At 37.2% G+C, this 17363-nt stretch overlaps 2 protein-coding genes across 2 annotated transcripts; both read right to left on the bottom strand.

Annotated features, from left to right (window-relative positions):
• Positions 1-5412: 5412 nt before the first annotated feature.
• LOC107807617 (protein DETOXIFICATION 34-like) lies at positions 5413-9440 on the bottom strand. Its single transcript, XM_016632039.2, has 7 exons — positions 8797-9440; positions 7453-8078; positions 7309-7365; positions 6660-6898; positions 6452-6570; positions 6008-6094; positions 5413-5724 (listed from the first exon to the last, which is right to left on the bottom strand). The coding sequence occupies exons 1-7, from the start codon at positions 9112-9114 to the stop codon at positions 5659-5661; spliced, it is 1512 nt and encodes a 503-aa protein (XP_016487525.1). The 5' UTR covers positions 9115-9440; the 3' UTR covers positions 5413-5658.
• Positions 9441-10241: 801 nt separating this feature from the next.
• LOC107807621 (G-type lectin S-receptor-like serine/threonine-protein kinase SD2-2) lies at positions 10242-13351 on the bottom strand. Its single transcript, XM_016632044.2, has one exon. The coding sequence runs from the start codon at positions 13117-13119 to the stop codon at positions 10525-10527; it is 2595 nt and encodes an 864-aa protein (XP_016487530.1). The 5' UTR covers positions 13120-13351; the 3' UTR covers positions 10242-10524.
• Positions 13352-17363: the final 4012 nt, after the last annotated feature.

Here is a 17363-nt window from a genome sequence, read left to right as displayed (position 1 = left end):
AGGTGATATTGCTAAGGATTTTATTTTTGCTTTTACAGCCGAGAGACTACCTCCCCCGCTAGTTGACGATATCTGTAAGTGGGTAGGCGCAATTCTCCCCCATACAATGGGAATTCGTGAATGGGCGTCCTTTCATGAGAAGTATGGGCGCAAGCCTCTCACTGGTCAGTCAACCCGCCACACTTTTTCTTTATTCTTTTACCTCATGACTTAACCTTGTCGTTATATGATCGTCTTTCTTTGTTGACAGGGACAGTGCGAAGGGCCAGGGCTCCTCCGCTTAGTTTCCATCAACCAACGCCTTCTACTCATCCTGCACCGAGGGCTACTGCCCGTCCTATACCAAGAACTATTGTTCAGCCTGCACCTGTGGCCGAAGCTGCGCGTTCGGAGATTACTCAGCCGGAGGTTCCGACCCTTGCACCCCAATCAGTAGGTGAATCTTCCCGCATATGTAGTGAGGAGGCCCCACCTAAGAGATGGAGGGTGGTGTTTAAAGAGGTTTCCCCAGCCGATAGTTCTTCGAGGGGTGCCCTTACCCCGGTAGTGATAGAAATCAGAGATGATGCCAGCTCTGCTCTGGAGACGATGCCTATTGTGAGCAGTCAACAGGCTGATGTGGTGGAGAGACGGAGTCTCGAGATTGTCGTTGCTATCTTGGGCGACCCTTTGACATCCTAGACGAGCCGCACTTCTTCTTCGGATGAAGATTAGGGAAATGGAATCATGGTTGATGATTACGAGTCTGAATCCGACCTTGATCCTGACGATATTAGGATGTTCGAGGAGGGCTTTACACGAATTGTGGTAAGAGCGGGAGGTCCTTCCCGAATACTCGAAATCCCATCGGATCTCAACCTTCTGCGAGACACGGTGGATTTTGTGCCACAGTTTGACCTTTTATGCTCTGTCGCATAAAGTGGGGCTCTTCAGGATGTTAGCGATGCCGAATTGTCACGAGGTGTGGCCACGTTAGGCCTAAGGGTAAGTTGCTCTTTTTTTTTGACCTTGGACCTTATCGAATCTCTTCTTCTCTTTGTTTTTAGTCTTACATCCTGGAGATCGAGAGTGCTCGTAGGGCCGAGACTTGGGCCAAGATTTTTCTGAAGATGGTTGAAAAGTATTTGTGGTATCGCAACAAATGCCGTAAGATGCACGAGTGGCTCAGGGCGGGTACCGACACCTAATCCCTCGGTGAGGAGTTGGAGAAAAGGGACCAAGAGTTGATGCATTCCATCCGTAGATGCAGTGAGCTCGAGGAGCTGCTCCGTGCCAAAGATGAAGAGCTTGAGTTGGGAAATAGGGTCGTTGTGGAATATGAGCATATTCAGGCAAACGTGTTGTCATTGCAAGCCGAACTTGAGCAAAATGCCTCCAGAGTCGAAGCTTTGAGTGCAGAATGGATGGGAAAGTTGGCCGCACTGGAGAGGAAAGTGGCTGAGATGGAAAGTGCCGAGAATGCTCGGGCATTGGCTTTGGCGAGGGTGACGGCATTGGAGGACACTATTCGCATCTTCAAATCTGAGTAGGAGTCTGAGAGGGAAATGACCACACTAAGGGAGGCGAGGATTGAAGAGCGCATTGGCGAAATTGACCAGGAAGCTTCAAACTTGGGAGACCGGGTCGCGACCCTCGAGGCTGAAAAGGCGCAATTGTTGGCTTAAGTTCAATCTTCCTCTGCCGCTGTTCCTCGCCATTTGCATGAGTTGTGGGTCCATGCCGAGGCCCAACGAGACATATACAAGGTTTTATGAGAGGCAGACAGTGTTTTTGAGGCTGCCTTTGAAGAAGCTCGGGCGAAGGCGCCTGAGGCTCGTGTCAATTGCAGCTATGACCCTGCGACATAGGAAGCCGGTGAGGATGGATTGGCTAAAGACAATGATGGGGAGAATGACAGTGATGACGTTGAGTGAAAAGTTGCTCCAACTTTTATAGTCTCTTTTTTGTTTGTTTTTGTTCTCTTTTTTAGGGCTTCCAGCCTTTTGTAAGGTACGACTATTGTGCACGTACATATAAATAAAATAGTTGCTTCGCTTTTGTGTATCTTTTGATTTTCTTTTTCTCCCCTTTGCTTGTTACATATCTTTTTGTTTTAATGTAGACCTTTGGATTTTTTTTGATGAGTCCCTGATTTTTTGATTTAGGAATCCGACCCTACCCGGGCCGAGCAGGATCTTGTCACGTGAGTCTGAATGAAGTCACTTCGGATCTGCATGTCCGGGTGAGGTCAACTTCTGATTTGTCGCTTTAGGCGGAATCGCCCTTGATTCAAACGAGATCGAATTCGGATTTGCCATTTTGTATGGTCAATTTCGATTTGAACATTCGAGCGGGATTGAGTTCAGATTTGCCAACTTAGGCGAAAACCTTTTCATATGTATTCGAGCGGGATTGAGTTCAGATTTGCCGACTTAGGCGAAAACTTTTTCATATGTATTCGAGCGGGTTTGAACTTTGGAATCGCCATCTGGAGCGAAGTTAATTTCTGACATGTTTGAACGAGTTCAAACTTTTTCTTTTATTCGACGGTGACCGACAGCCGTAAAGGTGTTGTTCCAAGCGAGGTCGAATTGTAACCTACTTGTTTGGACGATAGCCATTGGCCGTAAAGATGTTAATTCAAGCAAGGTCGAATTGTAACCTACTGTAATTCGAGCGAGGTCGAATTTTTCTTTTGGCGATGGCCTTTGGCCGTAGGGGTGTTATTTCGAGCAAGAACGAAATAGGCACTCATTGTAATTCGAGCAAAGTCGAATTCTCTTTTGGCGATGGCCTTTGGCCCTATGGGTGTTATTTCGAGCAAGATCGAAATAGCAATCTGTTGTAATTCAAGCAGAGTTGAATTTTTCTCTTTTGGCGATGGCTTTTGGCTGTAAGGGTGTTATTTCGAGCAAGATCGAAATAGTAACCCGTTGTAATTCAAGCGGAGTCGGATTCTCCTCTTTTGGCAATGGCCCTTGGCCGTAGGGGTGTTATTTCGAGCAAGATTGAAACAGTAACCCGTTGTAATTCGAGCGGAGTCGAATTCTTCTATTTTGGCGATGGCCTTTGGCCGTAGGGGTGTTATTTCGAGCAAGATCGAAAGAGTAACCCATTGTAATTCGAGCGGAGTTGAATTTTTCTCTTTTGGCGATGACCTTTGGCCGTAGAGGTGTTATTTAGAGCAAAATCAAAATAGTAACCCGTTGTAATTCGAGCAGAGTTGAATTCTTTTCTTTTGGCGATGGCCTTTGGCTGTAGGGGTGTTATTTCGAGCAAGATCGAAATAGCAACTCGTTGTAATTCGAGTAGAGTCGAATTCTTCTCTTTTGGCGATGGCCTTTCGCCGTAGGGGTGTTATTTCGAGCAAGATCGAAATAGTAACCCGTTGTAATTCGAGCGAAGTCGAATTCTTTTTTTTGCCGTAGGGGTGTTATTTCGAGCAAGATCGAAATAGTAACCCGTTGTATCATTATCACTATGTGTTTTTTTGGAGAGCACTGCACGTCGCGGTACAGTTTATCCGTACGTCGGGGTGAGCCCCAGATGTGCTCGGCTTTGTTTTTACTGGAGGATACTGGGCGTTCCCTGGGCGAGTCCTAGTTTGTTTAATTTTGTTCTCATTGGAGAATACTGTGCGTTTCCTGGGTGTTTTGGCGGCGTTGGTCCCCTGCTTGCATACTCATGCGAGTACTTGCGTACCTGTTTCGAATCAATCAAAAGAGTGAAAAACCCAAATGAAATTGTCTGTTACCTCGGTCTAGCAAGCCGGTGAAAGGAGGAGCAGCGTTGTATGGTTACTTGCTCCGCCTAGTACTCGAACAGTGGTTTCTTATTTTGCAGCTACGTTTTCACTTCGCCGTTCAGCTGCGTCTAGACTTCTCATGAGTTGGGCTTACCTCGCCCGTAGGGACACTGAGGCCGAGTCCCAGTCCGATATGCATAAACATAAAGGGAAACATGTCATGCTTTATTTATAAATTATCCAGCGTGCGTGTTACGAAAATAATGAGGGATATGCATGGCCTCCCAAAAGGTCATGCAGCAGGTTATCATCCCTTCCCAAGGGGCGGAAGTACGGGTTGGTATAAAGGGTGAATACATCGCATGAGACCACGGTCACGTCAAGCACATAGTGATCGTAGTTCTATTTCACCCGCGCGTATGACTTATTGAACCTGCCGTCACGGGTAGGGCATGGGTCTCATATAAATATCGGTCATAATTTTTATTTTGTGTAGGGATCTGACCTAGATTGATAAAGTTGTGTCAAAAACTTATCTATCATTTTTTTTAGTTTATGTTGTCACCAAGATGGTGAAGTTGTAGCAGCCTGGAAGTAATACTTGGTTGGTTCTAGATCTAAAGGAAACTAAAGAATTTGGCTAAGAAATCTCCATAGATAGCGCCAAATTGTTTGGTGTTATACCTTTTAGTTAAACTAATTAATAGAATAGATAGAAGGTAAATCTTAGCCAAACATAATTAACTCTAGATTTAAATATACTGGGTACAACAATCGAAGAAGAACAAGCTTGTGTAATATTTCTTAAGATGGTTATCATACATCTAATGTAAATGATGAGCTTACATCTATGACAGGCGTGCACCATAATCGTAAGAATATAGAAGGAGAAGAGAGGAAGTTGTTGATCACTAGGGGATCTCTCTTTTCTTGATTCCATGACTATAAATGTTGTAGCTAGATCCGGGGTTTTTTGAATGATCTCCCCCCTCTCTATATATACTAACAATTTCCCTTTTTATTCAATGGTCTTTAACCGACATATTTTCTCATGACTGTACCCTTCATTACTTGCCTAAACATTACACTTGTTCTGCGACGTAAGCTTTTTGGCGGCTTGACCACGGCAATGGCCGAGATGCTCTATGCTATCACGCCTCGTGGGTACGACTACAACTTGGTCGACCCCTTATCGTTCCTTTTAAGAACAACCATCTTATGGTCATATTTTTACCCATATTGAGACCACAAATTCGTCGCTTAAAAAATCGATGGAACAATTATTTAGTCTTCCTTTTTTTCTTTTTCTGAAAATCCAAAGTTAAAAGATTGATATATTTGAAGATAAACGAGGACTTGTGATAATCTAATAGGTAAATTATATTTTCGCACTCCATTAATCTTCTAGCTGTTAAAAACAGTAAGACCTCCGTTATATATATATATATATATATATATATATATGTACATTTATATTATATATAATATAAAATTTTAATTTGAATTGTATATTATGTAAACCATAGTAGAGGCCTAGAGGGATACACTAAAATAATAGCTACAGATAATTGATAAAGAAATACTATAACAAAATTTAACTCTGTTTTTCTTAAATTTTAAATCTTAAAAGTCATGATGATTGTGTAAAATAATACTATCTCTGGTCCAAAATAAATATCGTTAAAGTTTTGTCACACCTATTAAAGAAAATATTTAATAACATTTGAAAAAAAAAGTATGTGAAAATAGATCTAGCTTTACATTAACATTTTCATCTACATATACCTAAAGAAAAAAAGAAAGTTAAAGTTGGCATTAATGTCTACAAGAATAATTAAAAAATTGCATGGGATTATGTACTACGAATATCTGTGATGTCAATCTTCTACTCGGTCAATAGGACAGTGTCATCTCTTGAATTTGATATGAACTTTTTACTTAGTGTCCGCTTCATCAGAAATTCCACTCCATTTTCTCATTCTCTCTGATGCTTGTGCTACCTGAAATTAGAAAGCAGAATTAGAGGCAAAGTTGGAATTTAAAGTTTATGTGTTCGAGATTCTAGTTCATTCAAGTTACTCTATTCTAAATTAATAATTCTCACATATTCAATAAATTTCTTAAGACAAATATAGAGTTTGGATTAAAATTAATGAGTTTGATCGAACCCGTAACATGTGTTCTAGCTCCGTCACTAAGCAAGAATCCCTTTGATATTTGCAATTATCCAATGACCACCTACTTAAAATTTGCAATTACTATCTTACTGAAGCAAACAATTACCTCGTCGTTCCAATTGGTTTTGTATACAATAACACAAAGAATTACAGTTTGCAGAAAAGTTCCAAAAATCATGCCCATCCATATTCCCTACAAAAAGAGAAAGAAAATGAAGTGATAATTAGCAACCTTGACAAAAAATAATAACCCATCAACTTGACATTCTTTTAACATACATTTTGCTTCAACATTCTTGAAAAACTGGACAAGAAACTACACTATCGTGTAAAGAGGTAGGAAATTTCAAGTTGGCTATGTCACGTATATGCTTAATAATTTTTGTAGCTAGAAAACTCTGAAAATAAGGCAATACCAGTAAATTAGAGAAATCTAATATCTAAATCAGGTACTATTACTCAACAAATTACAGAATCAAGCTTTTTCCCTTCCGCCCCGTTGTTTAGACAAAAATGAAAACATAATCAGCACAAAGATTTGCTTTGTTACCTGAACTCCCAACCTTGTTTTATAGCCTAGGAGGAATCCAAGTGGGAGGCCAATTACATAATAACAAGCCAAATTAATGTATGCCACTAGTGCTTGCCATCCTCCTCCAACAGCAACACCTTCAATATTAGAAGCAACCTAATTTATTCTCTCAACCTTTCCCTTTTATTTTGAGACTAATTAAGTAAGAAGCAACATATTTTGGTACCTGATATAACTGGCTGGACACTATTAAGCAGCATAGTTACAGCAAGAAGATATGCTAACTTAGAAACAGCTTTTTGCATTTTTTCACTGCTTGTGAAAAGCATAGCAAAATGGTCCTTTGTTAATATGATTAGTATCATGCAAACTATCCCAATTATGAGTGACTCAGCCACTGTGACAAAAACTGAATATTTTGCAGCCCTTGGGTGGCCCGATCCAAGCTCGTTTGATACGCGAACACTGAAAAATGAAAAATTGAAAAATTAATTACACTAATCGGAAGAGTTTAACTTTTGTGCGCCGACAATGTACGTACAACTTTTTTATATTATCAGGTTAAGAAGACCGGCTGTAACTAGTAGCTGGCTATACTTATCATAATTTGGTTATCTAAAAACGCCCATTTTAAAATACATGTGTCAGTGTATGTAGGGGGCAACCCGGTGCATTAAGTTACCGCTATGCGCGGGGTCCGGAGAAGGGCCGGACCTAAGGGTCTATTGTATGCAACCTTATCCTGCATTTTTGCAAGAGGTTGTTTTCGCGGCACATGACAACAACTTTACTAGTTACGCCAAGGCTCCCACGTGTCAGTGTATCTAGGTGAAATCCAATTGTAATAGAGGGTTAAAGCAAAACTTGTAAACTACCTTATTGCTGCATTAATACCAATGAACAACATGCCTTCCCATCCATTAAGGTTCATACTGAAACAATGGAAAAAAGAATCAAAATTTGAAACAGAACAATTGTAAACACATTATAAAGAAGGGTGCAAATTTGCAAGATTATACCAAATAGAAAGAGAACCAACAGCAATGACAGGATCCTCAAGATGACCAGTTAAAACAATGATGGTCATAAAATACCAAATTTCCAAGCAAATCATAACTGCTGATGCAACAGAAAGCTTTACAAAGGGCCAAAGTTCCTTTAATGCCAACCAAGACAACCCCTTCCAACTATCTTTACACCAACCAACAATATAAATCACCTGAGCCAAAGCAATAGCCCAAGCAGAAACATCATATGCAGCAGCAGCACCAGTAACGCCCCATCGAAAAACTCTAACAAAAAGAAAGAGCACACCGATATGCACGATCAAAGCCATGAATCCAACCCAAGCAAGAACCGCGACATTGCTTTGTGCTTGCAAGAATTTTTGGGTTGGGAAGTTGATCGCGAGGGAGAACATTTGAGGTATGATTTGAATTGAAAATTTTCCAGCTAATTCTGCTATGTCATGTCTTTGGCCTAGAAGCTTTAATATTGGTGCTGAGAAGATGTAGAGTGGCATTATGCAGAAGCATGAACCAACAAGGATTATCCATGATCTTTGTAAGTAAACTCCTAGCAATTCTACTTGGCCTGCACCAAATGCTTGTCCACATAGTGTCTCAAGTGCACTACCCATACCTAACTGATTAATCCATTCAAAACAAAACTTAGATACCTAAAAATAAGAAATAACATAAGAGCATGTTTTTTTCACATCATGCACATTAATAAATTAAATTCCAAAAGTTACAACCTCTTTGAGATTCTAGATTATTTCAAGATTATAGACTACTAAAGGCCTGTTTGGCCATAAGAAATTGTTCACCTTTTTTGGCAACAAATTTACTTCTTTTTTTCAGAATAAGTGTTCGGCAATAAAAATTTCGATTTTCACATGAAGTTTAATTTCAGAATTTTTTGAAAATTTGAAAAACTCCAAAAAACCGTATTTCAAAATTTTCACTTCAAATTATTCACAAAAATTCAAAAACAGCTCCAAATTGTATTCATGTCCAAACACAACTCTAATTTTCAAATATCATTTTCACTTGAAAAAAAATTCACTTTTTCCGGAATATCACAATTCTTATGTCCATACGCCCACTAAGTTATTTGTGATCTATAGTAGTAATCTCACCAGAGAGGTTGATGAACACCAACATTTCTTTTTTTATATATTTTACGTTTATTTTATATTTTTGATGGGATGATGATAAGGGCAGCCCGGTGCACTAAATTTCCGGTATGTGCGGGGTCCGGGGAAGGGCCGAATTTGATGGGATAATGATGTTGGAATAATTTTCAAGAAACCAGAAAAAAGAACAGAACTTGAGAATGAGGCAGAATAAAAGGAACCTAACCAAGAAGCCGAATGAGAAATTTGCTATAACCGATAAAGAAATGGCAACGGCAGAGAGCTCAACATCACCAATATGTCCAACAAATATACTTGTGAAAGAATTAATCCCATAATTACACAGAATATTAAACGCTATGGGACCTGCAATTGCCCATAATTTCCCTGATTCCATGCAAACTAAATTTTTCGCATCCTGAAAGCCATGCACTGGCGGGTAATCCGCCAGCATGGCAGATGGAGCCGAATGAAGCTCAGTCGGCTCCATGGAGGAGCCGCCATATAAAGGCGTCTCCCCGGCTGAGCCGCCTGGTGTCTCCATTTCCAAGGTCACGAATTTCTTGGTCGGTGAGAGAGCAGAGGTTGAGCCGTTGTTGCTCCCCTCTGCTCCCTTTTGACCATTTTCTTTATCCCCCTCAATCTTTACGCTCTTTATAAACACTTTTTCATTTATCTGGGGAAAATTTTGTCATTAAGTTGACGAAAACATTCTCCTTTTCTCTAGCATGAATGCTTGATGTTTGAGTATATGGTCTTTCTCGATTCAATTTTGTTATATTCCTGAGCTACAAAAGAGGAAACTATTGACAAGTGGGCAGTTGTCATCAATAAAGTCAGTCATATAAATCAAACTTGGGAAACTAAAGTGTGGCTGTTATTGGGGTAGGTACAAACTTTTTACTCATTTTTCACTTCTACTTCTTTTGAAATATTTACCAAATAAATAAAATTTGATTCTCCCATTAAATTAGTTAGAGAGTATATTCTTCAAAGTCATTTGGTTTACCAATAATAATCTCAGTATAAAATTCTATATAAGTTATATATTGGAGTATTTGGTTGGTCGTACAAGAAAAAGTAATTGTTGTATAACTTAATACAACGTTTGATTGGCTCTTATTGAACTCCACATTTTTAATACTCGCAATATGTTAACAAATATAAATATGTAGATAAGAGTAACTAAAGATTAAAAATAAAACTTTTAAAATAAGCAGTCCCCTCTTATCAATCTCTACATTATTATTTACCGCATCACCATAGCCTCGTTATTATTGACCTATTAAAACGGTTCCTACATTATAATCCCAGCATAATTAGTACGTGAATCAACCGATCTCTTGGTCGGTCGCCCTCTGGCCAGTGACTAGCCTAGCTATGGAGCTAGGTCTACACCGCCACGTTGAGACTCTTTCGAAAGTGAGATACCGGCTTTCATAAGAGGGAAAGATCACTCCGTCATGCAGCAGAGAAATGTTTATCTAACTAGAAATTTTATAAGAGAAGAAGAATCGTAACGTAGGGTCAACATAAATATTCCGTTAAGATAGTCTAATGAGAAAGCGTCTGTTCACGTTCGTAGTTGCAATAAGTTTTCTTTTTTTTTCAAATCGAGATTGAGTTTCCACCCTCTCCTAAAACTCTCTGATCCAAACATACAAGAAATGCAAAGTGATATGCCGGTTTTGTTTTGCTTTTGTTTTTTACACTTGACAAAACTGGGGAAAAAAAAACTAAGTCCGTGCAAACAGATTCTCTACATTCATGAATATATTTTACAAAATCCCATGATGAGCATTTTGCTACTAATTCTCAGTATGGGATTTTGGGAAAAACAGGGAAAGACACTCTACATTCAGTGAAGATTGGCAAAAATCTTCTTCCATAGGAGAAGCTCTATGCAACTTTTACCTCCTCCAACAGTTAGACAATGACTAGTTGAGAAACAGACCTAAACTGAAGCTTGAGATTGCCTGGATACTGTTGAGAGTTGGGGATTATAACCTGAGCTGAAACCACCACTTCGCGATGTCCCTCGTGATGTCCCGTTATCAGAACCAACTCCTACTCCGTGAAATGATTCGCCCGATACTAATGCTTGGAGCAGCTTTGGAGGTTGAGGCATTGTTATCTCCACTACTCCTTCCAACATTTTCACCACCATTCCCATGGAAGGCCTCATTGATTCATCATCCTGAATGCACCAAACCGCTACCAATCCTAGACGTTCTGCTTCCGTGACATCGTACATTCCACATAGCCTTTCATCGATGACAGCTGCAATGTTTCCCTCGACTATCTGGCGTGCTGCCCACGGTGGGAAAAACCACTTCTCCTCTGTTCCACCCTCTTCACCTCTTGCTGAAGTTGGTGCCTCTACATTGCGTCGACCACCTATCAGTTCCAATAATGTCATTCCGTAGCTATATACATCGGCTTTTGTTGTGATCGCCAAACCAGAGATCCACTCGGGTGCAACGTATCCCCAAGTACCCCTCATGGTTGCCAACACTCTACTAAAGTCCCTACCAAGAAGCTTTGCAAGCCCAAAATCAGAAACCTTTGCTGAGAAATCTTCATCTAGCAGAATATTCTCTGGTTTAATGTCACAGTGTATTATACAACTACGACACTCTTCGTGTAAATAAGCGATACCTTTTGCTGTCCCAACAGCAATTCGGAATCTAACATCCCAACTTAGGTTCTGACCATCTCGCCTTAAATATGCGCTAAGAGAACCCTTTGGCATGTATTCATAAACAAGAAGCCTATGAGAATTCTCAGAGCAAAATCCCCTTAATCTCACTAAATTAACATGCTGAATGTTTCCTATAGTGCATACCTCAGCTCGAAATTCTTTTTCACCGCCACCAGGTCTTTCAAGTCGCTTCACAGCCACGAGTGAAGAATCCGATAGTTCCCCTAAGAATACAGTTCCAAAACCACCATGTCCAAGTTTCTCCGAAAATCCCTTTGTTGCAGCATTAAGCTCTTTGTATGAAAACACTTTCAAATTCATTATAGGAAATACATCTTCCTCTTCTTTATTCTTCTTCCTTATTCTTCTCCTCTTCAACACTAAGAAAGTCCCAATTCCTACTGACAGAATTACCATAAATCCACAGATCATTTCAATCAAAAGTAATCTGCCTTGAATCTGCTTCTTTTGAGCATTCCCTCCTCCCTGAACTCTCACATATAGCTTATCCTCAATAGTTCCATCAGATGTAAGATTTCTAAGATTGAGCAACGAAACATATAAATTCTTGCATAACTTAGTCCTCTCATTGTGATACAAACCAATACAAGAACAATTACCTAAACATTCTCTCTCACATTCACTTCTAGTTCCAGTAATTGAAACTACCCTAGCTCCATCATAACTAACCATTCCAACCTCCTCAAACCCATCTTTCTTACTACAGATCTCATTGCTTTCGCGACGACAGCCACCTGAAAAATCCCCTGCATCCCATGAATCACTATCCAAAGGGCTGAAACCTGGCAAACACTTGCACGGATTCAATGTCTTACTATTACAGAACCCCAAATTCCCACACAAACCATAAGTCTTACACAGATTCTCTGGCTGTGACCAAAACATGTTCCAACTTTGTGCTTGTTGGAACCAAGTGAACTGTTTAATCTGACCAGTAAAATCTACAATGAACCTAGTTAAAGGAGGTGGCATTCCATTCTCTAATGACACCTCAGAGTACCCAAATGAAGCCATAGGAGTAAAGGGTGATATAAAATTGAACTTATAAATGTAAGGAACAGTCATTTCTGGTACCCCAACAAATGCATTTTCACTCCAATTTCCAGTTGACCAATATGGATAAGTACCATTATAAACAAGAACTATCTCTCCATAACTTGAGGGTTGAAGCCTTAGGGAGTACCTTCCTTGTGATGGATCAGTGGAACTTTTCCAAGATGTAAGCCATTTTGTAGCAGTCAAGTTCATACCAGGAAGCCAAGTATCTGTAGGAAAATCAAAACTTTGCCATACCAAATTACCTTCACTAGAAACAAGAACCAAATTTCCTTGGTCCAAAAGCTTTACATCTTTAGCTTTATCCAAGTTACTTGTTTCCCAAACAATGGTTCTTGAATCTTCCTTCACAACTAATTTTCCATCCTCAGTAATCTCCATAGTTGCTAAAGATGGATTCTTGATTGGTCTTTCACGGTTAGCAACCCAAACATAAGTAGGAGTAGGAACTGAAGCAAACCAAATACCCAAATACCATTTAGTTTCATCATTGGTTTTGAAAAAACCAAGTTCAAATGTATTGTTCTCGCTCAAGATAGTGATGTTTCCACTTAGTACAACTCGAGATTCGTTCAAAGATTCCAACTTTCTGCTCCCTTTCAAAGATCCCAACTTTCTACCAGTTGGAAAAAACTCTTCAGTGGATTTAGCAACATGGGTCATGTTTACATTATGGTTTCTTGATTTTGTTATTTCTGAACTAGCATTTGGAATAGAACTGACCCCAAATGCCATTGAAATAAGTAAAATGAGAACTATCTGTGGCACCATTTTTGATGAATTTGCAACTTTGCTTTAGCTGAAGAAGAGATTGTGGTGCTTAAGAAACATTGAGAATAGTTCAGAGAATTTTTGTAGTACAGCTTTTGAGAAATTCAGTGTAGACTGCAGAGTAGAAAAAATAGGTACAAGAGGAAAATGAAAGTTTGTCTGAACATCTGTTAAAAGCTGCCACACACGGACTAGATATAAAGGGTACAAATTGGATTTACTGTTCTAACCTTATAGACTTGTTCTCCTGTTAGGAATCTAGTTTCTTGTACATCGGTGGGATTACTGAGTTTAGTTGAGGGTATGTTTGACATTTAATAGGAGTTTGAGTTAGAAAGTCTACCGTGGAAAGAGATATGGTGGCAGACATAAGATCTTCAAGTCCACTCACGAGTTCGTCTGTTTTCAACGTTAATGAATAAACTAAAGAACAAGGAAAAAAAGGTCTTTTTTTCTCTTTGATCTTATTATTGGCTAAATAACTTTGCATCATTTTTTACGGTACTCTATCTCTATTTTGTTTCATTTTGACCTTCTAATTCTATTTTATATGTTCCACTTTAACACAAAAGCTAAAATCAATACAAAAAATATAACACACGTGTATACACAAATCTAAGGTGTAATGAATATCCAATTAAATATTATTGCCACCATGTTTTTTCATCTATATCAAACAGGTCAATACTAAAATACCCGAACCCAACCATATTTTTTGTGATTTATTTCATCTAAACGGGCCAAATATGAAATCGGCATATGAAAGCTTTGGAACTTAGAGAATGAAGACGGGGCAACAGTGGATGAAACATACGGTCGGGTTTGGGTATTTTGGTATTGACCCTGTTTGACATGAATGAAAAAAATTTAAGTGGCAATATTTAATTAGATATTTATTACACCTCAGATTTGTGTATACACATACGCTATATTTTTTGCACTGATTTTAGCTTTTTGTGTTAAAGTGGAACATAAGAAATAGAATTGGAAGACTAAAATGAAACATATAAAATAGAGTTAGAGGGCCAAAATGAACAAGGGAGAGATAAAATGCCAAAATGAAAAATGGTGCCAAATTGAATGGGTTGTATATGTATTTGGCCCTTATTATTCGCTTAGATTTTCGAATATTTCTCCAAAACTCTAATCTCAACTTGTTTATTGAATGACATCTCATTTGTAATACACGCATAGTTTTCTCAAGTTCAAAAATGTTTCCAAAAACATTGTCACAAATTGTTACCATGCAGTCAGTGATGTAAATAGAATTTTGCACAAATGGTATCAGTATAATATCACAGCTGAGCGTTTTTGGTTTTGGTCTATTCCCTTCTTAAATTAATGTTTATTTTAAATATTTTTAAGCTCTTCAGTCTATTGTGTATATATATATGATTTTTTATTTTTGGTAAAAAATATAATTTTACATCCATATTTAGTGAATTTTATCAAAAAGCGTTAAATTACACCCCTTTAAAGGAGCTACTGCATACTACTCCCTCCGGTCACTTTTACTTGGCACTTTACGCGTATTAAGAGACACAATAAATTTTTTACTATTTTACCTATAGTTTTTATTAGTATTCATTTCAAATCATTTTCTCAAATCCAATAAAATATGCATTAATTAATATGTGTATTATGGTAAATTATACATTTCATTTATTATTTCTTAAGGAACATGAAAAGTCAAAAGGTGTCAAGTAAAAGTGACCGGAAGGATACAATTTATCCCAAAGAAACTTGTTCCACAAAACTTTTCCCAATAACTGAAATTACTTAAGGAAGGTTAAATCTATTCAGGATAATCAAAAAATATTATGATTTGCACTCTAATTTCAATTAGCAATTACTATCATGTGCTTTATATAGATAAATTTGATGATACCAGCTTTAATGTCTTTATCCACATTGTAATGAAGCATACAGGGTTCAGGACAAAGATAGGTTGAATGAGGGGACCCCACGAAGCAAAGACTTTGTGTGCCAAGAATAAATGGTTAGTTAGAAATTGAATAATGATACTTACTTGTTTAGACATTTTAAGCCCATCAAGTTGTGTTTAGTTGTTGACAAATTTGTCAATGGGTCTTGCATCTCTAGGCAAATTCTTTTACATCTTGTTTCGATGGTTTTTATTGGCAAAATGCATAAAAGAAAATAGTTATTTACTCATATTATTCATTAAAAAATGAGTTTGATAATGCACTTTTTAAAAACGGATCAAATATATATAAAAATTATATTATCCACTTAGAAAATGGATAACCAATGAATAACTAATGGGTTTGACTTTTACATTTGTAAAGTCTCAAATTGGGGGTTGCTCAAGTTTATGGGAGACTAGGATTTTTCTCAAAAGTGATCATATTCAAAAAGCCATGGATAATATGGATATCCATATTCGTTGATTAACCCCTTTTTTATCTGTGTTAAATATGATTGGGTCGGATAATTTATTCGTTTTTCATATTACCTATTTTGGACCCGCCCGTTTGTCACACCTAATAATGATCGTTTATATATATATATATATATATATATATATATATATATATATATATATATATATATATATAGATTATTTATTTTTTCATGATGTCAATGCACTGACGATATGAAGAACAAACTTGCGATATTATTTTAAAAAAAAAGTAATGTACGAAGTAGAATTATTATAAAAAAAATATAGGGTAAAGGATAAGATAGAATTAGTTATTAATAAGGAAGAGCAAGATGAGAGAAAAAAATAAGCTAACGATGCGACCACACTAAATAGATCGTTACATAAAGTGACATTTTTCGTTGATATGTAGCGATAGATTTAACGATATGATACAATAAAATTTAAGTAACAATCAAAATAAACATTATATTTAAAGTAACAATACGATACAATACAACCATCGAAACAAGCTTTTAGCTCAGAGTTCTATTCATATACATATACTCCATTCATTTATTTTTCTACTTTTTTTAATGCGAATAGAGTCGTAAATTGAAAACAGGAAAAAAAAAAAAAAAAAAAAAGGTCGGAAGGATATTATTAGTGGTAACTCAATTTCTAATTGTACATGTCTTTTAATTTGAGTTCCAAAGAGAAGTGTTTAAAGAAAATTTTCATATATAAAAGATGGGAAAAATTAATGGAAAGTAAAATATAAAAGAGTAGTTGGCCCTGCGCTTTCATAGAAAACTTGTGTATTTAAAAATAGTAAAAGCAACAATTAGGTATTGGCGAAGTTGGTTAAACCTTTGACGAATGTGCTTCTGGGGGATATATTTTAACTCTTCCAATTGCTTCTAGATGCAATAATGATGTTTATATTTAATAAATCAGTTTCCTTAGACTCTCAGTTTTCAATAGGAATAAAATAGGATTGACAAATATAGACTTTGTATGTAATATGTTGTAACAGATATGTGACAAATTTCCTAGTTACCAGATATTACTAAACATCAAACAAATGTTGCTCTTAGTTATATGTATAAATATTTTGTTTTTCCATTCATTGATTAAAGATTTAGTATATAACTTTTAAACATGAGACAATCACCAAAAATAATTAGATAATGCACTCTGCTTGATTTTTTCTCTTGTTTTTTTTCCCCGGGTATGATTAAACGAGCAGAGAGTAAGATGAAATTTGAATCTCACACCACTAAAATGTAAAATAAATATTCTATAAGTGAGTTTTCACTTAATTCTCACTAGAATATATTTGATTTTGTCATGATTAAACCAGAAGTATTTTCTTTAATCTTTTTTGGTTTAATTTTATTTTTTATTGGAGAGGTAGGCGGCTCGTGGCCGAGGAAATGATAAGGAAAGAGCTTTTGTGAAAATTAAACCTTACACGTGTCCAGGATGCAAGGCAGCAATCTAAACATTTGGTCAATTCTCAAAAGGTTTTTCGCTTAGTTTTTGTTATAAATAGAATTCTATTTGAGGTGAATATCTATATTTTAGGATTTATTATTTAGTGGTTAAATTATTTTTTTCCCCTACAAATAGAAGGGTTCTATTCCATTATAATTAATTCTCAAACCAATAAGAATTCTCTCTCTTTCTTTGCAATATTCTTTTTCATTGTTTTATCAGCACGAGACTCTAATCAATTGAGTAAAAACTTTGGGATTGAGCATAATGATTGTAAATTATTCCAATAACTTCCTTCATGATTAAATTCTGAATTTAAGGTATGTATTTTACCGTATTTTCTCTTTTATTCTATAATTTGATT

Source organism: Nicotiana tabacum, chromosome 7 (assembly GCF_000715075.1).
Source record: "Nicotiana tabacum cultivar K326 chromosome 7, ASM71507v2, whole genome shotgun sequence".
NCBI classification, from domain to species: Eukaryota; Viridiplantae; Streptophyta; class Magnoliopsida; order Solanales; family Solanaceae; genus Nicotiana; species Nicotiana tabacum.
Note: the sequence above shows the minus strand (reverse complement) of the source record. Positions and strands in the feature narration are given on the sequence as shown.